This window comes from Chiloscyllium plagiosum, unplaced genomic scaffold (genome assembly GCF_037043375.1).
Source record: "Chiloscyllium plagiosum isolate Xiang-an unplaced genomic scaffold, Cpla_swu_hap1 HiC_scaffold_14, whole genome shotgun sequence".
Taxonomy (NCBI): Eukaryota; Metazoa; Chordata; class Chondrichthyes; order Orectolobiformes; family Hemiscylliidae; genus Chiloscyllium; species Chiloscyllium plagiosum.
Window position 1 is genome coordinate 76,120,100 of NW_028270152.1, and position 27,674 is coordinate 76,147,773.

General features: G+C 40.1%; 1 protein-coding gene across 4 annotated transcripts in view; it reads left to right on the plus strand.

The window, feature by feature from the left end:
* Positions 1-27,674, plus strand: part of cacna2d2a (calcium voltage-gated channel auxiliary subunit alpha2delta 2a) — an 824,866-nt gene that overhangs the window by 449,237 nt on the left and 347,955 nt on the right. For 3 of the 4 annotated variants that reach the window (XM_043708451.2, XM_043708452.2, XM_043708454.2), the window contains exon 5: positions 446-490. The exons of the other annotated variant lie outside the window; for it this stretch is intronic. In XM_043708451.2, the coding sequence (XP_043564386.1) occupies positions 446-490 (45 nt within the window). The remainder of the gene's footprint in view (positions 1-445; positions 491-27,674) is intronic. 4 annotated transcript variants of the gene reach the window in all.

Genomic DNA, 27,674 nt, shown 5'->3' on the forward strand with positions numbered 1-27,674 from the left:
AGAATCATGGATTAATCTTGTTGTAAAATGGCGCATCCCCTTAGTTCCCTGGAGGAATGCCATGATGAATTCAGATATTCTGGTTAAAGCTATTCTGCACTCTGCTGGATATTCACTGCAGGACAATATTTCACAAAGTGAAAGATCTAAACATTTAAACTTAGCTGAGGACTAACAGGAAAATAAGAATTTGGTTCAGGGTGTGAATTCTCATTGTAGGGTGGTCTTGGTTTCTGATCTTGAAACAAAAATGTAGCATTAATGGGTGGTGAAGCTTGTTTCAACTGCATGTGACTTTGGAAATGCAGCTTTCTGTTAGAGCTGTTGAGTGCAGGCACAATCATTGTCGCTTTGATATCAACGTCCAAACTACAATTTGGCCATCAATGGCAAGGATACACTAATCTGAAGCCTCTTCTTTTATTTATTTTTATATTTTTTTTAGGAGCGAGACGTTTTATACTTTGATGCAAAAGCAGGAACATCTGATGTAAGTCCAGAAGTTGAATATTCATTGCATGTTTGACTTATTCAACTTTCGGCTGTTCTGTTTGTGTCTTTGCTGTTGTACCAAGGTCCTGTCTCATTGTGATGAGGGTAGCTGAGAAATGCAAAGAAATGAGTGGGGCAAATTTCATGGTCATTTGTGGCTAGGAGCTACAATCACTGCATGGTGATTTAATGGGAAGAATCAACTGGGATCATCTGGCCCTGTCTTCCCAACCTTAGCAAAACTGCTAGCTCCCCAACCCACCTGGGATGTGCTCACCCAGTTTAGTTAATGATTGTGCCATACACACCAATGAAGTTATTCCCCTGTCTGTGTCAGTTTAGCTGATCTCATCTTCAGTAGCAACAGGACTAAATAACCTCAGTGCCACTGATATAGGAAGGTGTAAATCAGGGAGGATGACCACTACTAACACTAAATATGAATACTCAGCTGGTAGCACGTGTGTTGGGTGTAGTGAAAGCTCATAAAACTTGATAATTTGCCAACGGTTATAGCTGAGGCTCATATATCTCAAGCCTGACCTGAGTGGAGCATAAGAGACTGGCTGGGATCTGGCAAACTCTATCCCAACAAGGAGTTGGCATCCACACAAAGATAATAGGGTTATATGTTGAATGAAACCATTTGAAGAATCCTGTCAAATTTCAGCTCCATTAGGAACAGTCATCCTAATATGAGAGACAATGGATTGGAATGGAAAGGTAATACAGATAAGATATAAGATTGGAGAACAGGGTAAGACAGCTGGTCCATTGAGCCAGTCCAATGCTAGGTGACTGTGGTTTATATATATCAGTGCCCCAATAACTGTCTTCCTATAACGTACCAACTGTCATGCAATCCCCTAAGGAAGAAAAACACGCTAGACAAATTTAGGATTAAAATCCTGGGAGATTCCTTCTCTGCCCCCCAAAACTGTAATTCAGTCTACAGGAGACTACAGTTGTGATGGCATATTGTAGTTGGTGTGTGTTGTATGCTTTTGTGCTATATTTACTGTTGTGTGTTTGTATTGTGATAGTTCCCTACAATTAAACTTTCTTCCACATTGAGAATACCATAGAAATGTCACGTGGTCCTGTTACTTGAAAAATGTAATGTCTGCATTGTCATGCTAAAGAAATTACTGTTTAAGGTCATTTTATTTGAAAAGAATTTCACTGGCCTTCAAAGTAAGAAGTGTTTGAACACATTCCATTCTTGGCACTCATTATTAGCATCAAATATTCCCTGATCAGGCACTGTATGAAGGAAGTACAGAAAAATCGCTCCCTTTGTCCACTGTTCCAGCTCAAACATGAAAACCACTTTGCTGTTTGATTCCAATTCCCTGGTTTCCTTAGATTCAGTTTCAGCTCTCTTGGACACACAGTTTCGAACATTGTAAACCATCTATGTGAAAACCTTTGTGCTCGTCTCCGTCATAGATAAGCCCTTTGCCTATGTCTCCATTTTTTAGAATCTCCAGCCAAGAGAAACAGTTTCCCAGAATCTACTTTGTTAAGCCCTTGCAGACTCTTACATACTTCAATGAAATCGTTTCTCATTTTTCTGAACTCCACAAAATATAGGGCCAGTTTACTCAATCTGTCCTCATTGGACAGCCCTGACATTCCAAGACTACTTCTTGTTGTTGTACTCTTCTAAGTATCACCTTCCTTAAGACTGAATGATAAAATTATGCACACTGCATGGTCTTAATAAAGCCACGTGCAATTGCAGCAAAACTTCAATATTCTTTATACTCCAAATTCATTCCAATAAAGACTTACATACAATTTATCTACCTAATTGCTTGCTGAACCTGCATGTTAACCTTCAGTGTTTTATAGTCAAGGATACACAATTCCACTGAAATATTCGTCTGAAATTCAGATATTCATCTGAAAACAATCGAGGTATTCACCATTTAGAAATTCTCCTAACTTGCTAGTCGTACTCTGGAACTCTGCCTGTAAGGGTGGTAGAGGAAGAAAACCTCATAATATTTAAGAAGCATATTATTGTGCATTTGCGATGCCAAGGCATAAAGGCTATGAGCAAAGTGCTGAAAAATGTGATTAAAATAATTAGGTGATAGTTTTGATCAATGTGGACTTGATGGGCTGAAGGGCCTTTTTCTCTCCTCTGACTCTCGTAGCCTTCACCACAATCCATTACTGCCATAGGGCTTGGGCTGTGCATCAGTGACTTATAAGAGCACGAGAGAAATTTTATCAGCAATATGTCTGCAGCATCCACAGGAGTCGATGGAATAATCACTGGTCTCCTGCTTCAAGCCAGTTCCATGGTATTCAGGCAAACCTCCTGTAAAATTAACTATGTCTGAATGGCTGAAAAGCATCTTTCCACCAAATCAATTTTCTTATCTCTCAAATGGCCAGTGTACCAGGGAAGATAAACAAAACTGCTTCAAAGGCACTTTGAAGAAAACCTCGAAGCATGGCAGCATTGATATTGATGAGTAAGCTGAGTATATAACCTACCATTAAAGATGGTGACAACATTTCCATTAAGAGGCATCACACTTTGTAGGCCTTAAGGATGAGACAGAGCAGTTGCAGAAATGGAAGGAAAAAGAAGCAAGATCTACACCCCAGATCGAACAACTTCATGAGATCTCCTGCCCATGACTGTAGAAATCTATTAGTCAAGAATCTGGTACATAGTCACATGGAACCCATTGACAGAGGTTCATGACCTTGAGTAGGTGCCAAAACTGAATTGACAGCAGCTAAGGACAATGACAATAACTCTATCTGCTACTGCCTTCCGTATTCATGTAACCTATCAATGTTCCTTTGCAGTCTCTTTGTGTCCTCTTGCAGTTTGCTTACCCACCTAGTTTTATACATATTTATAAGCAACCCATTCAGAGATATAATTACACACGTCTACAGCAGGTGGAACATGAACCCCCGACTCCTGACTCAGAACTGCACCACAGGAACCCCTCACCTCGCTTTATATCAATAGTGAACTTTGACACGTTACACTCAGTCCCTTTATTCAAGTCATTAAAATATATTACAAATATCTGTCTTTCCAACAGGAGCCTATTACTAATAGCCTGCATCCTGAAATTAACCTATTTATTCTTATTCTTTGCACTTTGTCCTTTAACCATTCATCAATCCATGCTAATATAGTATCCTCAACCACCTGCACTGTTGTGCAACAACGTAGCAAAATGAACACCATTCTTTTATCAATCCAAAAAGATACATGCTTGAAAAACTCTTATTTATCAAACACTTTCCCTCCCACAAAGTTGAATTAACTCTGCCTAATCACCATATTATGATCTTCCTAGTGCCCTGTTGCCACCTCCTATGCCAGCATTTTCTTGAGAGCTGAGGTAAGTTACAAGATTTGTAGTTTCCTGTTTTCTTTATCTCCCTTGTTTCTTCAACAGCAGGTTTACTATTTTCCAATCCACTGGAACTGTTGCAGAATCTACGGAATTTTGGAAGATCCTTTTTTTCATCACCAACATCTTTACAATCTTAGGGTGCAGACTGTCAGATCTAAGGGATTTTTGTCTTTTAGTCCTAATTTTTTTTCTTTAGCAGTAGTAATCCTCCCCAGAGGAACAAATCAGTAAAAAGAACAGCATAAGTGGGAAATGAATGCACTCAGTAGTCGTACTGAAATTCCATTTTCAGATATAGAGGTTATGTCAGACGAGCATGTGTAACTTTCAACTTTTATTCTTTTAATTTAAGCATATTAGACTCTTAAACTTCTCTATTATTGCCAATATAGTTTTTGTGTTTTCTACAGTAGGTACAACAGAAAATATTTGTCTTTGCCTTTTTTAATCTCCTTGATAATTTCTACTGTTTTAGCTTTGAAGAAGTAAGGTTACCACAAGCAAACTTCTGCAAATGCTGAAAGTCTGAAACAAGCAGAGTACTGAAGAAACTCATCAGGTCTGTCAGCATTTGTGGTGAGAGAAACAGAACTGTTTTATAAAAGAGTCACACCAGACTCGAAATGTTAACTTTGTTTCTGTCTCCACAGATGCTGCCAGACCTGCTGAACTTCTCCGGCACTCTCGGTGTTTGTTTTGCTTTTCTTATTGTTTCTTTACACATATTTGCGGAAGCTGTTACTATTTCATACAAGTGTACCCTCATATTCTTCCTCTTTGTCAACTTTATGATCAGTATTTATTTTGAAACTTCTCCCAATTCTCGAGCCAATTATTAATCTTGGCAACATTGTAAGCTTTTTCTTCTAATGTAGTACTACCTGTAATCTCTTTGGTTAATAACACTTGGCCTATGGGGGTTTTTTTTCTTTTACAAGGGAATGCATATTAGTAGTTGTTTAGTGATATAGAATTTGAGTATTGCTAAAAAAGAACACATTTTATTGAAATTGTTCATCTTGCACTTGTCAGGATATTTCACAAGAACACAGAGTTCAAGAACCAGATCAGCAGTGTTCTTGGATGAGCAGAGAGTGTTGATTCATTAGCAAGTGGCCTCTGATTGTAGAGGTGTGTAATGGAGGATGCGCCCATTAATGCTGATTGATAGTTAACAGCCAAGCCTTGTTTAAGTTTTAAACCAGACAATTTAACTCACACTTTAGTCAGTCAGGATTTTCTCTGGGTCTGGTTTAAAGTACAAAAAGCCAGGCTGTTAACTATCAATCAGCATTAAAGGGGAGCATTCGCCATGACACACCTCAACAATCAGAGGCCACTTGCCAACAAATCAGGAAATACAAATAAGCTACATCCACCAGCTCCGCTTTATCAACGCTATTAGCTACATCCTCCGAAGAATCCATGCTGATTCTGACAGATCCTCAAGCTGTTTTCTAAGTGCTGCAATTAAAACCTCTTTCATATTCTCTGCCATGTATAGCAAAATATGATAAGGAACAGAGTAGATCACTCAGTCCTGCTCCACCATTCAACAAGATAATGGCTGATTTTAAGTTCAACTCCATATTCCTAATAATATTTCATTTCTTGGTAATCAACAATCTATCTACCTCAGCCTTAAAAATATTTAAAGATTTTGCATCCGCTCCCGTTTGAGGGAGTTCGAAGACTCACAACCTTCTGATGGAGAAAGATGTTTCCTCATCTGTATTTTAAATGGGTCCCTCCTTATTTTTAAACTATGATGCCTACTTCTAGATTCTCCCACAAAAAGAAATATCCTTTCAGCTTCCACCTAGTCAAGTTCCTTTAGGAACAAAAACAGAAATTGATGGAGAAACTCAGGAGATCTGGCACTGTCTATGGAGAGAAAGCAGTTTCGAATCAGTGAAGTTTTATAGAAGCATTTTCTGTTTTTGTTTCAGATCTCCAGCATCTGTATTTCTTTGTTGATTCACATTTGTTCAGGATCTTCTGTGTTTCAACTAATGTGTGATTCATTTAAATTTCCGAGTATACAAGCTTAACCTGTCTAGCCTTTCCTCATATGGCAATCCAATCACTCCGGTTATTAATCCATAAACCTTCTCTGAACTGTTTACAACTATTACTAAAATTCTATATGTACAGTGACCAGTACTGTACATGGTACACCAGATGTGATTTTAATAGTGCACTTTATAACTGAAGTATAACCTCCCTACTCCTGCACTCAGTGTCCCTCGCAACAAATCATACAATTCTATGAGCTTTCCTGATTACTTGCAGGACCTGTCTACTAACCTTCTGCAGTTCATTCATTAGGATACCTGGATCTTTCTGCATGTCAGAGCTCTGCAACCTCTCACAAATTAGATAAAATGCTTCTTTTTTATTCTTTCTGCCAAAATGGGCAATTTCACACTTTCCCTGATTGTATTCCACTTGCAAGATTTTTTCCCAAGCACTTAACCTATCTATATTAGAAACAAAAACAGAAATTGCTGGAAAAATTCAGCATTTATGGAGAGAAAGCAGAGTTAATATTTCAGGTCCAGTGACCCTTCTTCAGAACCAGTTTTAGCTAGGAAATACAGTATATCCACTGGCTCTCCTTCACCTACAGCACAAACTACTTTTTAGAAGAACACTAATTAATGAATTAAACAAAGTTTCCCTTTTACAAGGGAAATTTTACTCTGTCTAATTACCTTGAACTTACCTGAGTGCCCTATTATAACATCTTTAATAACAGCTTCTAATATTTTCCATATGACGTCTACTGGCTTGTAGATTCCTGCTTTCTGCTTTACACCCTTTTTGAAGAAAAGGAGTTGTGTTAGTTATTTTCCAAAGGAACTTTGCCTGAATCTAATGAGTTTTGGAAAATTTAAATCCAACGCATCAAATCTTTCACTGATTGTTTCTTTTAAAACCTTAGGATGAAATCCATCAGGAATGAAGAGTTATATACTCGCAGTTCCAACAACTGATGCATTCCACTTTCCTCATTTTCTTGAGTTTCTCTCTCTCTTTTTTTCAGTTGTGGATTCATAAGTGCTTTTATCCTTTTTCATGAAGACTAATACAAATTACTTGTTCAGATACTTTCGTGTTTCAGATCTTCCCCACTACTAATGTACGATTAACTGATCTAAAATTCAGTTATCTCCTTTGGTGGGATTGTATTAGCTACAGTCCAATCCATAGGCCCTGCCTTAATAGGTGTATTTTCCATTGTATTGCCTCTACCGAGCAGAAGTCACACGTCCTCGGATTATAGTCCAACAGGTTTATTTGAAATCACAAGCTTTCAAATACCGGATGAAGGAGCAGTGCTTAGAAAGCTTGTGATTTCAAATAAACCTGTTGGACTATAATCTGGTGTTGAGTGACTTCTAACTTTGTCCATTTAGTCCAACAGTGGCATCCCCAAGTCATGTCTACCAATCAGAGTCAATACTCCGATGTTCTACCATGTTACGCTCACTCTTCCTAAGAGAATCCTTTACTATTGCATTACTAACTAACCCTGTCTTATTGCCCAAGTTAGTCTCTTTTCTGGCAGTCCTCTTGAAAAATATGGCAAGTAATTTCATGAACTCATCCACCAAAGTAATTTTACCAATTTAATTTATCTTGTCTACATGAAGATTAAAATTATTCACAATTATTTAACTGTCTTTGTTCCTTTTAATTCCTATTTATCCAGCTGTACAGCTACATTAGGGGGTCAGTAAACTTCTTTGACCAGTGTTTTCTATGCCATCTTATTTCCTGTCTCCACCCATACTGATTATACTACCTGCTTCTCTGAGTCAACATCCTTCCTTATAATTATCCTTGTGTCATCCATTATTATCAGTGGAAGCCCCCAAAACTTCAAGTACCTGGACCTTTCCCCTAACTTTGGTCATCTTGCAACCATGTGCCTTTAACTGCTGTAGGATCAAACCTGGTTATCTCTCTCTTGATATGCCTTTAATTCACCCATCTTGTGGAGAATGTCTTCTGTATTCAAATAAAGTACTTTTAATTTTTCCTAATTAACCTGTATCTGTCAGCAGTACGGTTTCAGTTCCTGTCATCTCTGCTTAACCTTACCCAAGATACTACATTGGTCTATAACTTTGTCCTTTCTCATTAAATTTCGAATTGTCCCCTCACCTGAAACCTTCCACATTTACATACTTATTAGTTTGAAGTGTATGTTATTTGATTCATAGCACACTTATTCCAGCTTGCTTAAATTAAGCATGCCCTAACATGACAACTCCCTGATTCCCTAATATTGGTGCCTGTGATTTATGACTCTAAACCATCATCTTCCATATCACACTCCAAGCTACGTATTCAATTCTTTCATGTGTTTGGCCTGTGCTAAATTATGTGTGACTTGAGGTAGTAATCCATAGGTAACTACCTTTTGAGGTTTTGCTTCTTAACTTAAACTCTAGCTCCTCAAACTACCTCAACAGAACCTCAATCTTCATTCTACCTATATAATTGGAACATAGGCGGATTATGATATCTGAAATCTTCCCTTTCCTTGCTAAGTTCTTGTTCAGCCATGGGGGCAATATCCTTCAGGTACCACAACCTTCAAAATTCTCTGTCTCTCTTGCGAAGAACAGAATTTATTCCCTTAAGTATGGCTTGTCAAAGCGTTACCATGTTCATTTCCACTCATTTCACTAATTGGCCTCCTATACTACAATGCTATGTTTAGCTCACTCACTGCAGATTTTGCTGCCATCCATACAGGAAGCTAGTACCTATTGTAAAGTAAAAAAGCTAGGGATCCTGCAGCACGATACTTGATAAAATCCTTGGCTGTCTGACTGACAGTCGTGCCCTCCTTGTATTACCATTAACTAACACTTCCTAACCTAAAGGAACAAAATGGCTCTTGGAACAAAACGTCACAGTAGCTGTCCACCTCTTCGAAGCCTTGGAATCCTCCAAAACGTTTCCAATCCCTACGTAATTTCCAATTGCAAGTTGCAATTCGCCATCCTTTCATCTTGATTTTAAAAAGTAGCTTATTCATTTTGAGGCAATTATGTATGTAATTCCTTTTATATTATGATCATTTTATATTTTTTCCTCAAACCAAACTAATCAATGGTTATTTATTTGAACTTAAAATCGCTGATATCTCAAAGGACTTAAAAATAGATATCTAAATACTTAACCTCTAGACTAATTTCAGCATCCTCCCATTCTGTGACTATACGTTCTGTTTATCGTCTATTCTGATTGCGACTCATCCAGTGTCAATGGAGAGTAAAGAAGTTAAGGGAGGAAGACCCTCTTCCGATTTGTCATTCATATTTGCAATTTTGGGAACAAGAGGAAAGTGTTTGGAACACATATAGTTAAGGAATATCAGTGGATGGAGGAAATGAGCAGAGCTATAATAGAAACAGAGGTTGCAGAGAAAAGGTAAGACAGAAATCAAGTTATGAGTTTTCTCTTGTGCCCTCATCGGTGAGGAAAGGACATTCGAGGACTCTTTGCAGATGCAAACTGATGTCTCCCAGACCTTGCTTGTACATGGCAATTATAGGGCCTTTGGTGTCCATCTGTTATTGCTGAAAATGTGTTGCTGGAAAAGCGCAGAAGGTCAGGCAGCATCCAAGGAGCAGGAGAATCGACGTTTCGGGCATGAGCCCTTCTTCAGGAATGAGGAGAGTGTGCCAAGCAGGCTAAGATAAAAGGTAGGGAGGAGGGACTTGGGGGCGGGGCGTTGGAAATGCGATCGGTGGAAGGAGGTTAAGGTGAGGGTGATAGGCCGGAGTGGGGGTGGGGACGGAGAAGTCAGGAAGAAGATTGCAGGTCAAGAAGGTGGTGCTGAGTTTGAGGGTTGGGACAGAGACAAGGTGGGGGAAGGGGAAATGAGGAAACTGGAGAAATCTGAGTTCATCCCTTGCAGTTGGAGGGTTCCTAGGCGGAAGATGAGGCGCTCTTCCTCCAGCCGTCGTGTTGCTATGGTCTGGCGATGGAGGAGTCCAAGGGCCTGCATGTCCTTGGTGGAGTGGGAGGGGAAGTTGAAGTGTTGAGCCACGGGGTGGTTGGGTTGGTTGGTCCGGGTGTCCCAGAGGTGTTCTCTGAAACATTCCGCAAGGAGGCGGCCTGTCTCCCCAATATAGAGGAGGCCACATCGGGTGCAGCGGATGCAGTAAATGATGTGTGTGGAGGTGTAGGTGAATTTGTGGCAGCTATGGAAGGATCCCTTGGGGCCTAGGAGGGAAGTAAGGGGGGAGGTGTGGGCGTAAGTTTTGCATTTCTTGCAGTTGCAGGGGAAGGTGCCAGGAGTGGAGGTTGGGATAGTGGGGGGTGTGGACCTGACAAGGGAGTCACGGAGGGAGTGGTCTTTTCAGAACGCTGATAGGGGAGGGGAGGGAATCCCTGGTGGTGGGGTCCGTTTGGAGGTGGCGGAAATTAGCGCCTCATCTTCCGCCTAGGAACCCTCCAACTGCAAGGGATGAACTCCGATTTCTCCAGTTTCCTCATTTCTCCTCCTCCCACCTTGTCTCAGTTCCAACCCTCAAACTCAGCACCGCCTTCTTGACCTGCAATCTTCTTCCTGACCTCTCCGCCCCCACCCCCACTCCGGCCTATCACCCTCACCTTAACCTCCTTCCACCTATCGCATTTCCAATGCCCTTCCCCCAAGTCCCTCCTCCCTACCTTTTATCTTAGCCTGCTTGGCACACTTTCCTCATTCCTGAAGAAGGGCTCATGCCCGAAACGTCGATTCTCCTGCTCCTTGGATGCTGCCTGACCTGCTGCGCTTTTCCAGCAACACATTTTCAGCTCTGATCTCCAGCATCTGCAGTCCTCACTTTCTCCTTTTGTCCATCTGTTATTCCAAAACTATGACTGTTTTTGCAAGTATGTTAGCAAGCCAATACTTGCTGATGTCTGATTATGTTGGAGCAAGTGCTCCATCATTCTGAACAAAATGTCCAGTTGTCAGCAAAAATAATGCAATGTATTTCATCCAATCAGGTTTATGTATTAAAATATTCCAGAATATTTATAAAATAATTCTGTTTGACCTGGATCAATTATGATCCCTGGAAAAGCAGCATTTATAATATAAGTAAGTTTGGTTAGGGATATTGATTGCTGTTAAAGCATTTTGCCTTTGGCACCAAATTGTGTCTCGTTTAGAATTATGTGAGATCAGGTTGGAATTTCCTCTCAAGTAATCCCATCTTCTGCAGGTTTTGAGATGACAAATGGAATAAAATGAGCTATATATCTGTATCAGAGCTGCCCATGTAAGTATATGCTAGATTATCCTCATAAAAGAAGATACTAGTGATCGCAGGTGTTTGACCTGCCCTTGTTTAAATTCTATCAAGTGAGTGAAGATAGCTCTTCTGCCTATTGTTCCCAGCTTTTGGTACATGTTACTGTTGTTACACTATTCCTGTAACCACTTGTATAATAAGGCGCTGCATCGAGGAGATCATTTCATTTGAAAGCTTTCCTACATTTGGTAACTTGTACATATTTACGATATGAGATTTTGATAGTTTTATAAGGGCTACAGCTTTGATTTGGGAATGTGTATTTCTCAGCGACAATTGTTTTATTCCTATATTATGAAGCCATGATGTGGAGGAGCTGGTGTTGGACTGGGGTAGATAAAGTTAAAATTCACACAACACCATGTTATAGTCCATCAGATTTATTTGGAAGCACTGATGGTGGTTGATGAAGGAGCAGCGCTCCAAAACCTAGTGCTTCCAAATAAACCTGTTGCACTATAACCTGGTGTTATGTGATTTTTTAATTCTATTATGAAGAGGGTTGAGGCACATCAATTCTCTGAAGACACTGGAGAATCTGCATTGTTGACCTTGTAATGGAGAAGTTACAGAGAGATTAGATTGAGGCAGTCAATCGTATATGTTTTAATAGAGCAAAGAGGGAGAATTATTTTTTGTTTGTAGTAGAACAGACAATTGTGAAAAAACCAAAGGGGATGTGAATTTTTTTTTAATGCAATGATCTTGAATATTCCACCTTGAAATGATGGTGGAAGCAGACTGAGTAACAACTTTTGGAAGAAGATCAAGGATATATGTGTAAAAGAAAAAAAAAGTCTCGGGAGGAAGACCATAGAAAAGAATAAATTGGAATAATTTAGAATGAGACTTTACAAACCATGTTTGCTTCCCACATATAGCTATCTACTCAACAGATCAAGGTTTTGACTCAAAGCAATATCTGCCTGCCGAAAACAACTGGAGGTATATATTAACTGCCAGCAGTCTATGTCCACCAAAGTGTCATTGGTATCAGTCACGGATACTATTCCTATAAATTCTTTGTTGCTAGATCTTTCCAGGCTGCATTGGAGATCTTTTGTGATTTGACAAGCTGCACCCTGCCATTGTGCACATGCTGCGCAGTTCTTTACTGTATCAGTAGAGTCAGACAGATTGACAGGATTCTGCAAGGAGCAATTAACAGAACATGTGCACCACTTTAAACCTTAATGAGAACCCCCTCAATTCCCTGAATAGGAAAGGCTTTCAGTCTGTTAATGTGCACCTATTATGCTTTGCCAATTATCTAATCCAGTGCATGAATGTTCACCAGGTTAGAAGCTGCCATGATGCTTTTATATATATTCAACCATCTAAGCATTGACTCAAAAATCCACATAGCAAAATGATTAACTAGCATTATGTTAATGCTTATAAATGTAACAGCTGCAACAAATGCAAAAAGCAGCCTTTAAGCTTCTGAAATTTTACCACATATACTTGAGCAATAGGTAGAAGTGAGGACTGCAGATGCTGGAGATCAAAGTCGAAAAGTATTGTGCTGTACTTGAGAAATATTCAATTTCACATAAAATTCGATCCCCAACTTTTGGTCAAAATAACCTAAATTTTTCATATATACATATATAATTTGATTCTTTACTTGTATTGGAGGGATAGCAGGGGTAAATAAAATCTATAAATAGAAACTCTTTGTGGAATTAGTGGTCAGGAAGATAATTGAAACCATAAATTTAAAACTGCATCGAATAGAAACAAGCTTGAATTGAAGTTAATTATTTCATGGCAATAATGTGATGATCTGCTGATTTGGGAATTTGAATTGAAATACATCAATGGAAATGAAATGTGCGTCATTCACCCGGAATAATAAGTAATAATGCAAAAACACGCCATGGATGCAGAACGACAAGAAGAAACTGGAACATGAAAGAAAAGCTTCCAGCAGTAAATGTTAATGGAAATCTTTAGCACTCACTGTTACTGTTGCTCTTCTCATGAGCTCTGTCCATCATGCCATTCAGCAGCACCCTTAGGGGGAAATCTCTATGTTTACAGTAGAGTCTGTTTGGGTTCTTGAATGACTTGACAGTCAACAGGCTTGTGCCAGCATCAGGAAGGGTGGTCAAAGAAGTTATAAGTTGGATGGAGGGTGAGGAGATGGATGGAGCATCGGTAGAGGGAGAGGGAAGCTGAAGACAAACTAAGGAGAGTGAGGAACCAAGCAGGAATGAGGAAGGAAGTCTCAGGAACCAGGTGACACTGCTCCAAAATGGCACCCAATTGGATCATGCACACTGCACTGACCCTACTGCCAAACGATGCTAAAGTGAAGGTCACAAAATGCATCATCATACTCAAGAATATGTATGGCTTTCAGCCCCTCAAATACAGTACTCCTAACCTACACCCCTCCAAAACTAGCTGCCATGTCTCCCTACCACCTTCCTGCAAGCCTCCTTCCCTTTCTTGACAAACACGAATTGTTTCATTCAGTTATGGGAAGTGGGAACAGCAAGCATTTAATCTCCATTCTCAATGCGTTTGTGAGTCACTGTTTTACAGCACTGCCATCTAGAGATAAACCTTGATGTTTGGGAAGGAGTTTTCTGGATTTTGATCTGGCAACAATGAAGGAATAGTGATGTAGTTCCCGGTCAGGATGAGTGTGTAAATTTGAGGGGAGCTTGCAGATGGTAATGTTCTAATGTGCCCTCCACCATTGGCTTCCTGGTTGTGGGTTTCAGAGGAGTGAATTGGATTAATTAAAGATGGTCTTTAGGTGGGGATCTCAGAATGCCTGATTTTTTTTGGCAGGCTCGCTCTAGCTTCCTACGCATCTCCTGCCTATTCTGACTGGGAGATGGAGCAGCATCATTTTAATGGGAAGGTAAAATTACTTGGGTAATTTTCTACAGCAAGTAGTGAGTTTCTAACTGGTTGTTCTCCCAGCTTTAATACTCAGTGATGATCATGGAAAAACAAGTTCCTTTGGAATGAGAGAACACAGATTTCCTGACTCATGAATCGCAACCATGAATCTTTGAGAGGTAACAGTTTTTGATTCATTTAATCAAATGTCGTTGAACAACAGCAGAACTTCCTTTTGATAGGCATTGAGAATTGTTGAGATTGTTTGGAATAATTAATATGTTTAAATGCCTACAGAGGTTGTTATTTGAGATCTTGACACCAAGATGGTAAAAGAGAAAATATGGAATAAACGGTGGTGAGTGAAACAGTATGAGTGGTGGAGATTGTGTATCCATACCCGTGCCTTGACTTAACTTTGTCACCAATGATCTGGCCGACCTCTCTTTCTCTCGAAAAATAGATGGTTTGAGTGTCTCTGATTGGGTAGATTATTCTTATTCCACTGATGAAGCATCTCTGACTGGTGAATCACCAATGTCATTCTGGATGGGTGAGTTACCTATGACTCGCTGGCTGGATATATTATTATGGTCTCCCCGAGTTGAGTGACCATTCCTGCCTCTTTGGATGGTTAGGTCCCCATGTCTCTCAGGTCTATTACTATTGTCTCTAGTCAAAAGATTATTCATCTGTCTCTTTGGTCTGTGATGTAACTTGGTTTAATTTGAGAGGAGTTTTAATAGATAGTAACTCGCTCATTCATTTCAAGATTATACAAACTCAATGCAATCTGTTCAATCTCCCAAGCCCACAACCTACATAGTTCTCTTCAAAGTCTTAGCCAGCCTAACATATACCACCATTCCTTCATCTTCACTGTTTCAGCAACCTTGAACTTCTATCTACACTGCATAGATGACAGTAATGCAATATATGTAATAACAGCTGGGGTGAATTATTTGAACCTTTGAGCCTGTTCTGCCATCGTCTAAGATCATGGCTGGATCTACCTGGACAATATCCCCATATCCCTTAATTTCTCCTCATCCTGTCTCTCCACATCATCGATAACTGATCATCCACAGTTTTCACAGAATTCCAAAGTTTCTCAAGTGACAACATTTCTTCTCAATTCACTACTTAATGGTCCAATGTCATATTTTAAGTCTATGACCATATTTTCTACATTCTCAAGCCAGGAGAATCATTTTTGCATAATCTACCCTGTCAGCCCCTGAGAAAATTTAGTGTTTTTCAGTCACATCACCTCTTATACTTCTAAATATAGGCTTCGTCAATTCTCTTCATAAGGCAATTGTCTTATCCCAGGAACTAATCAAGTGAAGCTTTGCGACATCCCTCTCGGGCATATATGTCCTTTCTTATCATCACCACCTTCCTCCGGGGATGATCAGGAAAGGCAATAAATTCTTGTCTTGCCAGTAATGCTCACATCCCAAGAATGAATAAATAACAAAAAAGCAGCAGTATGTATTCAAGCATGAGAGTATGAGGGAGCCCAGGGAAGCATTAACCTCCCAACAGTTTGGTGCCTGGGAGTGACAGGTAAATAGAAATGTCTTGGTTCTGGGAAACTGCACATCAGTTGCTGCAGGTTAACAGGATGTCTGCCAATATATCAGTGAAGCAATTTGTGAGAGAGCCCATGGGGCAACCGTGCAGCACTTAACTAATGAAACTTGCAAACACTCAGCACTCAGCTTATTTAGGCAGCAGTGTTTCACAGGTTCACAGTATAGGCCTGAACCAGTGTCGATAGAGAATCTTGGACCTGTATCTGTGTTGCATTTACTGCACAATTTCTTATCTAAAGTTTCCTGGTAGATGTGACTGAAAGCTTCAGTACCTAGTATTAAGAACTGCAATCAGTTCCATTGTAAGCACAGAGTTAGATAGGCATAAAGATACATAGAGATAGAGAGATAGGCGCAATGACAGAAGCTGCCAGAGCAATAGAAAGATAAGAGTATGCGGATACATGGCAAATGACAGAAACAGACTGAGAGCTATAGAATGAGAGCCATGTAGAGTAACATGCAAAAAATGCAAAGAATAAAACAGAGGTCGCTAAGAATGATTGATAGGGGCAGGGGCAGGCACAGAGGAATGGGCAAAATAACATTAACAGAAATAAGTATGAACAATGATAGTCACTGACAAATAGAGAGATGAATATAAATTAGCAGAGAAATGGACACAAGTAAATGAAAACAGTGTTAATAATGAGTGTAAAATTCTGATGTAAACAAATTTGTACGCACTTTGAAAGGGATTTCACAGAGAACAAGGAATGAAGGACTTAAAAAGCAAAAGTCTAAGGGATGAATGGTGAACAGGTGTTTAGAAGCTTTTTAAAGATCAAAAAAAGCTGTTAGTGCTCTTGTAGTGGATTGAACAGGTTGGGGGTGAAGGAGTAGAAGATGCCATGACATCTTCTCTCTGTCGCTTACAGATGCCTATCTACTTCCCATCATTTTCTTTCTGACCTTAACTGCTACATTGAACAGCTACTCAATTTTCAATAATGCACATACTGCTTGCTGACAGAGCTGAATTGGGAAGAGGTAATTAATTTTGGTGTGATGACCTTTTAATGAGCATGCGTATCATAAAAATGCAAACAAAAGGGCTTCTCGCTATTTGGTGTCAGGACCTTTGACTTGCCATTAAATTCCAAGTGGATCTTTGAAGGAAAGACCATTACCTTCCTACCCTTAGCATACTTCCAGCATGTGGATAACATGTTTGCATTATTTCAGTCCGCAGTGCTGAATAAATTCCATCCTGCACTCAAATTTAGTGTGGAAATAGAGCAATCAAATGAGCTTCCCTTCCTGAATATATTAATTGAGCTGTTGGAAAATAGATTCCAAACTACTATCCACCAAAGGGCTACTCTCTAACATCAATATACACATTGGAATTCCTACAGTTACATGGCTTAAGATCAATTTTATTGGCAACATTGTGAATGGAGCCCTAGCTACCTGCTCATCATGTAAGCATGATGCTGAGATTGGATATATCAAAATTATTCTGTGCGATAACAAATTCCCTGATCAAATCATCACTAACTGTGTATTTCACAAACTCATAAAAGGGCCTATACCCACTACTTCTGGTGCTGAATGATGCCCATTCTACCTCAGATTACCTCGGATACACGCCGGTGAGATGTCAGGTATGTAGATTGTACATCCCAATGTCTGGAGGCCATGGAATACACTTAATATAACATAACTACAGGATAGCACAATGGGATAACATGTATAGAATAGATACATTCCAAAGAAAGAAAAAAAATTCAAAGGGGAGGACCCAGTATCTGTGGTTAGATAAATGTTAAAGATAGTTTCAAAATTAAAGAATAAGCATGTAATTGTACAAGGAAAAGTGGACAAGTAGAAGGTTAGAAATAATATTTAAAAAGTAAAGAATTACTGAAATATATATAGTGAAAGAAACATTGGAGTATGAGGAAAGCTAACTAGAAATATAAAAGCAATTAGTAAAACTTTCAATGTGTATTTAAGAAGAGTTAGCACACTAATTGTTAGTTCTATAGAAAGTGAATCCGGGAAATTAATAATGAAATATAAAAACATGCAAGTGAATTGAATATTGCACATTAAACAGCACAATAGAGGTTGCAAGTAACATCCTAGAAACAATACTAAATCATGAAATGGATGTGGAGAGGAACTTGAGAAAATTAAAATCACCAAAGAAGTGGTTCTGAGTACCTCCTTGGAGCTGTGGACTGACCAGGGTCCAGGTCCTCATAGAGTTCACCTGAAGATCTTAAAAGATGTAGCTTGTCATGATGAGATAGTTGATTTTAATATTCCAAAATCCCCTAGATGTGGGAAATCTTCCATTAGATTGGAAAATAGCAAATGTAACTTTGTTATTCAAAAAGGAAGAAAGGCAGAAAACATGAAATGATAGGCCGGTTAACTTAATGTTTGATATAGGGAAGATGTTAAATGCTATTATTAAAGATGTTATAACAAGGAACTTAGAAACATTGAAGGTAATCAGGCAGAATTAACATGGCTTTGTGAAAGGAAAATAATGTATAATCAATTTATTGAAGTTCTTTGATGATAAGGCAGAACCAGTGGTTGTACTGCACTTAAACTTCCAAACGGCATTTGATATTATGCCACATAAAGTTTTTTTGCGAAAAGTAAAAGCTCATGGTAAGGGGGGAAACATATTGTTATGGATAGAAGAAAGTGAGGACTGCAGATGCTGGAGATCAGAGCTGAAAATGTGTTGCTGGAAAAGCGCAGCAGGTCAGGCAGCATCCAAGGAACAGGAGAATCGACGTTTCGGGGATGAGCCGAAATTCCTGAAGAAGGGCTCATGCCCGAAACGTCGATTTTCCTGCTCCTTGGATGCTGCCTGACCTGCTGCGCTTTTCCAGCAACACATTTTCAGCTGTTATGGATAGAAGACTGGCTAGCTAATAGAAAGCTGAGACTAGGCATAAAGGGTCATTTTCTAACTTGAGTATAGCTCGTATTTAAAAAATGTTATTTGTATCATGTAATAATGAGCACAGCTGCAAAGCAGTATCTCAGTTCTCATAAATATATCCTGCCTGTCTGTTGCATTGACACCACAGCTTCACGCTATCTGACTTCAATAAATAAGTCGCAAAGCACAGAGCTCTCAAAAAAAATCTTCAAATACATGGCTCTTTCTTTTTTAAAGTATGAAAACTTCCTGTACCACTAGCTTCAGGTGTACCCTTTCACTTTGCTACTCTTTCGGTACAAGACCCTCACCTTATGCCTTTCAGTGAGGGAAGTTCAATAACATGGCAGTGCCATTTCAAGAAGGTGTGACTTTAAGCTAGCTTTTTAGTGAGATTTTCCCAGTTTGCTTGCTGATTTCGTATTTTGAGTTGTGAACACTTTCCATTGTTCTTGTTACTCATTCACTAGTCAGAGAAAATTTCCAAATAGTCCCTTCCAATGCTATTGTTTTATCTGTGAGTATTAACTAGCAGCTGTCAATCATCTTGCCTTTTCCTCTTCATTGCTTATCAGCCAGAGCAGTCTTCATTTCCCATCATTCACTGTCGCTTCTGGAAGTAATCAGTAAGCAAATACTGATGTGCTTCGAACTGGAGCCTTTTCTGTACTATTACTTAAGGAAAGCTTCTAATGCAGGCTACAATTTGAAACAGGTTCAGGGCTGATTGGACCATGTTGAACTTGGCTCAGTTGCTTGGAAAAGAAGAGCTGATTCTGATTGCTCAATTTTCTCACTCACTGGCACACATAATAGTGAGGTTAAGGAATGGGAATTATACCAAGGGGTTGGCTATTAAATGACAATGAGATGTCAAGGTGACTTGCTGAAAATGCTTGAAAGTTCTGAAGGAAATCAACAAAGTTGGTCAAGGTGAGTTGTTGATTATGGTGATGGAATCAATTATAGGCTTGAAGTGAAGAAGTTAAAAGTCAAAAGTAGAACAGAGCCAAATCCATTTCAACCAAGAGAAATAATATATTATTTATATAATTGATTTGGATGTGAGCATAAGAGGAATCTTTAGTAAGTTTGCTGATGACACCAAAATTGGAGGTGTAGTGGACATTGAAGAAGGTCACCTCACATTACAACGGGATCTTGATCAGATGGGCCAATGGGCTGAGATGTGGCAGATGGAGTTTAATTTAGATAAATGCGAGGTGCTGCATTTTGGGAAAGCAAATCTTAGTAGGACTTATACACTTAATGGTAATGTCCAAGGGAGTTGCTGAACACCGAGACCTTGGAGTGTAGGTTCATAGTTCCTTGAAAGTGGAGTCGCAGGTAGATAGGATAGTGAAGAAGGCATTTGGTATGCTTTCCTTTATTGGTCAGAGTATTGAGTACAGGAGTTGGGAGGTCATGTTGTGGCTGTACAGGACATTGTTTAGGCCACTGATTGAATATTGCATGCAATTCTGGTCTCCTTCCTATCGGTAAAATGTTGTGAAACTTGAAAGGGTTCAGAAAAGATTTACAAGGATGTTGCCAGGGTTGGAGGATTTGAGCTATAGGGAGAGGCTGAACAGGCTGGGGCTGTTTTCCCTGGAGCATTGGAGGCTGAGGGGTGACCTTATAGAGGTTTACAAAATCATGAGGGACATGGATAGGATAAATAGACAAAGTCTTTTCCCTGTGGTGGAGGAGTCCAGAACTAGAGGGCATAGATTTAGGGTGAGAGGGGAAAGATATAAAAGAGACCTAAAGGGCAACTGTTTCACTCAGAGGATGGTATGTGTATGGAATGAGCTGCCAGAGGATGTTGTGGAGGCTGGCACAATTGCAACATTTAAGAAGCATCTGGATGGGTATATGAATAGGAAGGGTTTGGAAGGATATGGGCCTGGTGCTGGCAGGTGGGACTAGATTGGGTTGGAATATCTGGACAGCATGGATGAATTGGACCGAAGGGTCTGATTCAGTGCTGTACATCTCTATGACTATGACTCTACAATAGCCTGTGCACAATGATTCACAGGAATGATACTGTGGAGAGTTTGAGATGTAAAGAGGTGGATATTAAGTGCGACAATGTGAAACATCTCTCCTGATTTTAAATCCTATTGACTTCAATTTAAATAAATGTCAGCAAACATGCAAAATATGCTTCTGGCTCACTCACCCATTTTACAGTATCACATATAAGTTATGTCTATCCCATGTAGTCTAGAGAACGATGCGACTAAAAGGCTGATTGCACTCATGGGTAGTTAGAATCGATGTAATAAAATTCAACTTGAAGTTTGTGCTATTGAATACTACTCTGTACTGGAATTGCTGATTAAGCTTTGTGAAATAAAATGATTTGACCTTGGTAGGATAAGCATCATAACATGACTTGTTTGAACTGAACGGCATGTGCATTTATTTAAGGCTGAACAGCAATGTCTATTTGTGCAGCGCAAGTGTGATCTCTAACATCTGATCGCTTCATCAACACCTTTTCGATGCCAGTTTATTTCAGGGTTTATTATGGCACATTTATCCAGTGCCATCTCCAAGTGTAACTCTTACACCTTGGGCCAAAGCAGAATCCTGAAAATTTATCTCAGACCAAAAAGTCCCCTCAAAAACCTGAGCTGTTCTGTTAGTAAATGCTGACTGTAAATAGTTCACTGTGATTTTTCACGTCCAGTCCCATTCATCAGCTTTCCCATCCACAATACTTATAATATAGAGATGGTGTAGGCTGAAGCACCCTCTGACTGTCCCACCACAGTTTCCTGAAGTGAGTATACAATCCTTTTCTAGTTGGATTTCATTCAGTTTTGTTTTAACATTGCCATCACTACCTGTTTCAACACCTCCCAAGATCTGCTGCACAATACACAATACTTTAAATAATTTCATGGTAAAAACAATTTGACTAAATTTTCTGTTTTCTTCTTCTAGTTTTTAACTTTAAGCTGTACAGTCTTAGAGCCATAGAATCCTACAGTACGGAGACAGGTCCTTTGGCTCAAGGTGGTCCATGCTAGCCAAAATGTTCATCATTGCTAACCCCATTTTCCTGCACTTGACCCATATCCTTCTAAACCTTTTCTATGCATGTATTTGTCCAAATGCCTTTTAAATGTTGCTAATGTACCTGCCTCAGTAACTTCCAATGGCAGCTCATTCTATATGCGTACCACCGTCTGTGTAAAACTGTTGCCCCTTAGATTACCTTTTATTGTTTCCCCTCTCACCTTAAACTGATGCCCTCTAGTCCTCGATTCCCTAACCGTGGGAAAATGACTGAGTGCATTCACCCTATCCATGCCTCTTATGAGGGATCCCCCTCAGTCTCCTACGCTCTAAACAAAAGGGTCCTAGCTTGTCCAACCACTCCCTGTTACTCAGACCATTAAGTCCTCGCAACATCCTTGTAAATTTCTTCTACACTCTTTCCAATTTAATAACATTATAGCAGGGGAGTGGTGTTTTTGATAAGGGATAGCGATTACAGCTGTGCTGAGGGAGGATATTCCTGGAAATACATCCAGGGAAGTTATTTGGGTGGAACTGAGAAATAAGAAAGGGATGATCGCCTTATTTGGTTTGTATTGTAGACCTCCTAATAGTCAGAGGAAAATTGAGATACAATCTTGTAAGGAGATCTCAGCTATCTGTAAGAATAATAGATAGGGTGGTTGTGGTGGGAGATTTTAACTATCCAAACGTAGACTGGGACTGCTATAGTGTTAAGGGTTTAGATGGAGAGGAATATGTTAAGTGTGTACAAGAAAATTTTCTGATTCAGTATGTGTATGTACCTACTAGAGAAGGTGCAAAACTTGACATACTGTTGGGAAATAAGGCAGGGCAGGTGACTGAGGTGCCAGTGGGGGAGCACTTTGGGGCCAGTGACCATAATTCTATTAGATTAAAATAGTGATGGAAAAGGATAGACCAGATCTAAAAGTTGAAGTTCTAAGTCAGAGAAAGATCAATTTTGACGGTATTAGGCAAGAACTTTCAAAAGCTGATTGGGGGCAGATGTTCGCAGCTAAATGGGCGGCTGGAAAATGGGAAGCCTTCAGAAATGAGATAACGAGAATCCAGAGAAAGTATATTCCTGTTAGGGTGAAAGGAAAGGCTGGTAGGTATAGGGAATGCTGGATGACTAAAGAAATTGAGAGTTTGGTTCAGAAAAAGAAGGAAGCGTATGTAAGGTATAGACAGGATAGATCAAGTGAATCCATAGAAGAGTATAAAGGCAGGAGGAGTATACTTAAGAGGGAAATCAGGAGGGCAAAAAGGGGACATGGGATAGTTTTGACCAATAGTATTAAGGAGAATCCAAAGGGTTTTTACAAATACATGAAGGACAAACGAGTAACAGGAGAGAATCGGGCCCCTCAAAGATCAGCAAGGCGGCCTTTGTGTGGAGCCCCAGAAAATAGGGGAGATACTAAATGAGTATTTTGCATCAGTATTAACTGTGGAAAAGGATACAGAAGATATAGACTGTAGGGAAATAGCTGGTGACACCTTGCAAAATGTCCATATTACAGAGGAGGAAGTGCTGGATGTCTTGAAACACATAAAGGTGATAAATCCTCACGACCTGATCAGGTATACCCTAGAACTCTGTGGGAAGCTAGAGAAGTGATTGCTGGACCTCTTGCTGAGATACTTGTATCATCGATAGTCACAGATGAGGTGCTGGAAGACTGAAGGTTGGCTAATGTGGTGCCACTGTTTAAGAAGGGTGGTAAGGACAAGCCAGGGAACTATAGACCAGTGAGCCTGACGCCGGTGGTGGGCAAGTTGTTGGAGGGAATCCTGAGGGACAGGATGTACATGTATTTGGAAAGGCAAGGACTGATTAGAGATAGTCAACATGGCTTTGTGCGTGGGAAATCATGTCTCACAAACTTGATTGAGTTTTTTGAAGAAATAACAAAGAAGATTGATGAGGGCAGAGCAGTAGATGTGATCTATATGGACTTCAGTAAGGCGTTCGACAAGGTTCCCCATGGGAGACTGATTAGCAAGATTAGATTTCACGGAATACAGGGAGAACTAGCCATTTGGATGCAGAACTGGCTCAAAGGTAGAAGACAGAGAGTGGTGGTGGAGGGATGTTTTTCAGACTGGAGGCCTGTGACCAGTGAAATGCCACAAGGTCGGTGCTGGGTCCTCTACTTTTTGTCATTTGCATAAATGATTTGGATGTGAGTATAAGAGGTGCAGTTACTAAGTTCGCAGATGACACCAAAATTGGAGGTATAGTGGACAGCGAAGAAGGTTACCTCAGATTATGATTTGGAGATGCCGGCATTGGACTGGGGTGTACAATTGAAAGTTTTACTAATTGCTGCGCTTTTACAGCAACACATTTTCAGCAGTAAAAAATCACACAACACCAGGTTATAGTCCAACAGGTTTAATTAGAAGCACTAGCTTTCGGAGCTCCGCTCCTTCGTCAGGTGGTTGTGGAGGACACAATTGTAAGGCACAGAATTTATAGCAAACGTTTACAGTGTGATGTAACTGAAATTATGCATTGATAAATACCTTGATTGTCTCTTGAGTCTTTCATCTGTTCGAATACCATGATAGTTTCACTTTTTTCATGTGAATATCACAAAACTTTTTTTTAAAAGTTGCATTCTCAGGTTAACTGTAACAATTGGTGTTAGCAAAAGTTTACAGTGTGATGTAACTGAAATTATACATTGAAAAATTGGCGTTAGCTAGATAATATGTTGAAGGTGTTAGCCCCCTGTGTTCGCTGTCTGTGCCATGATGTTTAGATTGATTCTAATCTAAAAAGTGAGATCAGAGTTTTACATGAATTCATGCAGTTTTTGAGCAAAGTACAATTTGTACTTGCAGAGTTACATTGTACTTTGCTCAAAAACTGTATTAATTCATGTAAAACTCTGTTATCTCACTTTTTAGATTAGAATCAATCTAAACATCATGACACAGACCGAGAACACGGGGGCTAACACCTTCAACATATTATCTAGCTAACGCCAATTTTTCAATGTATAATTTCAGTTACATCACACTGTAAACTTTTGCTGTAAATTCTATGCCTTACAATTGTGTCCTCCACAGCCACCTGATGAAGGAGCGGCGCTCCGAAAGCTAGTGTGCTTCCAATTAAACCTGTTGGACTATAACCTGGTGTTGTGTGATTTTTTACTGCTGAAAATGTGTTGCTGTAAAAGCGCAGCAATTAGTAAAACTTTCAATTGTACACCCCAGTCCAATGCCGGCATCTCCAAATCATAATCTGAGGTAACCTTCTTCGCTGTAAAAGCGCAGCAGGTCAGGCAGCATCCAAGGAGCAGGAGAATCGACGTTTTGGGCATGAGCCCTTCTTCAGGAATTTCGGCTCATGCTCGAAACATCGATTCTCCTGTTCCTTGGATACTGCCTGACCTGCTGCGCTTTTCCAGCAACACATTTTCAACTCTGATCTCCAGCATCTGAAGTCCTCGCTTTCTCCTTGTGTGATTTTTAACTTTGTACCTCAGATTACAACGGGGTCTTGATCAGATGGGCCAATGGGCTGAGAAGTGGCAGATGGAGTTTAATTCAGATAAATGTGAGGTGCTGCATTTTGGGAAAACAAATCTTAGCAGGACTTATAAACTTAATGGTAAGGTCCTAGGGAGTGTTACTGAACACCGAGACCTTGGAATGCAGGTTCATAGCTCCTTGAAAGTGGAGTCGCAGGTAGATAGGATAGTGAAGAAGGCGTTTGGTATGCTTTCTTTTATTGGTCAAAGTATTGAGTATTGTAGTTGGGAGGTCATGTTGCGGCTGTACAGGGTATTGGTTAGACCATTATTGGAATACTGCGTGCAATTCTGGTCGTCTTCCTATCGGAAAGATGTTGTGAAACTTGAAAAGGTTCAGAAAAGATTTACAAGGATGTTGCCAGGGTTGGAGGATTTGAGCTATGAGAGGCTGAACAGGCTGGGGCTATTTTTCCTGGAGCGTTGGAGGCTGAGGGGTGACCTTATAGAGGTTTACAAAATTGAGGGGCATGGATTGGGTAAATAGACGAAGTCTTTTCCCTGTGGTGGGGAAGTTCAGAACTAGAGGGCGTAGGTTTAGGGTGAGAGGAGAAAGATATAAAAGGAAACCAAGGGGCAACTTTTTCACGCAGAGGGTGATATGTGTATGGAATGAGCTGCTAGAGGAAGTGATGGATGCTGTTACAATTGCAACATTTAAAATGCATTTGGATGGGTATATGAATAGGAAGGGTTTGGAGGGATATGGGCTGGGTGCTGGCAGGTGGGACTAGATTGTGTTGGGATATCTGGTCGGCATGGACGGGTTGGACCGAAGGGTCTGTTTCCATGCTGTACATCTCTATGACTCTATAACTGAACACAATCCTTCCAAGTGCAGGCTCACCAATGTACAACATAACTTGCCAACTTCTATATTCACTGCCCTGACTGATGAAGGCTAGTGTGCCAAAAGCCTTCTTCACTGCGCTGTCTACCTATGACTCCTCTTTCAGAGAACCATGCATCTGAACTCCAAGGTCCCTCTGTTCCATTACACTCCTTAAGGCCCCACCATTCACCATAAAACTCCTACCTTAATTTGACTTTCCAAAATGCAAGACCTCACACGTATCTATATTAAATTCCATTTGCCATTTCTCGGCCCACTTCCCCAGCAGATCAAGGTCCTGCTGCAACTTCCTCACTACCCACAATACTGCCTATTTTAGTGTCACCTGAAATTTACTAATCATGCCTTGTACCTTCTCCTCCAAATCACTGATTTAGATAACAAACATCAATGGGCCCAGCACCTCCACTGGTCACAAGCCTCCAGTCCAGCAAGCACCCTTGCACTATAATCTGCTGCTTCCTCCCATCAAGTGTATCCAGTTTGCCAAATCTCCCTGGATTCCATGCAATCTAACATTCCAGAGTAATTTATTATATGGATCCTTATCCAAGGCCTTACTGAAATCCGTATACACTACATCTACCACCCTGCCCTCATCAACCTTCCTGGTCACTTCATCAAGGAAATTTGAGACGCATGATCTCCCATGCGCAAAGCCATCAAAACCTGTCTTTCCAAATGTTTGTATATTTTACCTCTCAGAATTGTCTCAAGTAACTTACATCTCAGATGTTAGGCTTACTGGTCTATAATTTCCAGGTTTTTCTTTGCAGTCCTTCTTGAATAAGAGCACAACATTTGCTATCTTACAGTCTTCTGGGACCCTCAACCGTCGCTAACAATGATGCAAAAATATCAGTCGGGGCCCCCACAACTTCTTCTCTAACCTCTTGCAGTGTCCTTGGATATATCTGGTCAGGACCAGGAGATTTATCCACCTTCAGACATTCAACATCTGCTGTACTGTAATGTGGACCAGCCCCGAGACATGATCACTAACTTCCCCAAGTTCCAAGTCTTCATGTCTTTTTCCACAATAAACACAGGAGAAACATTTATTAAGGACTTTATCCTTGAAAATAATGTTATTGAATGCAAATAATGCTTTCACCTCAGTCAATTACAGCATGCTTGCCAGGAGGGGGTGATGTTGGATTTGTTCCCAATCATTGGGGATTTTCTTTCCTACATGTGCTACAGATTAATTGCTTGAGATTCATTCCTCTGGTTAGTCAACAACTCTGTTACTTTTGTTACCAGGTGAACTAGATGGGCCTTGGACCTTCCTCTTCCTTCATGTCATCATGCCCCTATCATTATGTTTTCAAGGAAACTAAGCCTAATGCAGTGGTGTCATAGTTTCCACTTCCATGAAAGTAACACAGCCAAAATTATGCTTCCAGAAAATTTTATTTTCTACAGTTTTGGTATCCTTACTTCCCTTTACGTAATTTGCAATAAAGGTTTTTAGATTTAGATTACTTACAGTGTGGAAACAGGCCCTTCGGCCCAACAAGTCCACACCGACCCGCCGAAGCGCAACCCACCCATACCCCTACATTTGCCCCTTACCTAACACTACGGGCAATTTAGCATGGCCAATTCACCTGACTTGCACATCTTTGGAGTGTGGGAGGAAACCGGAGCACCCGGAGGAAACCCA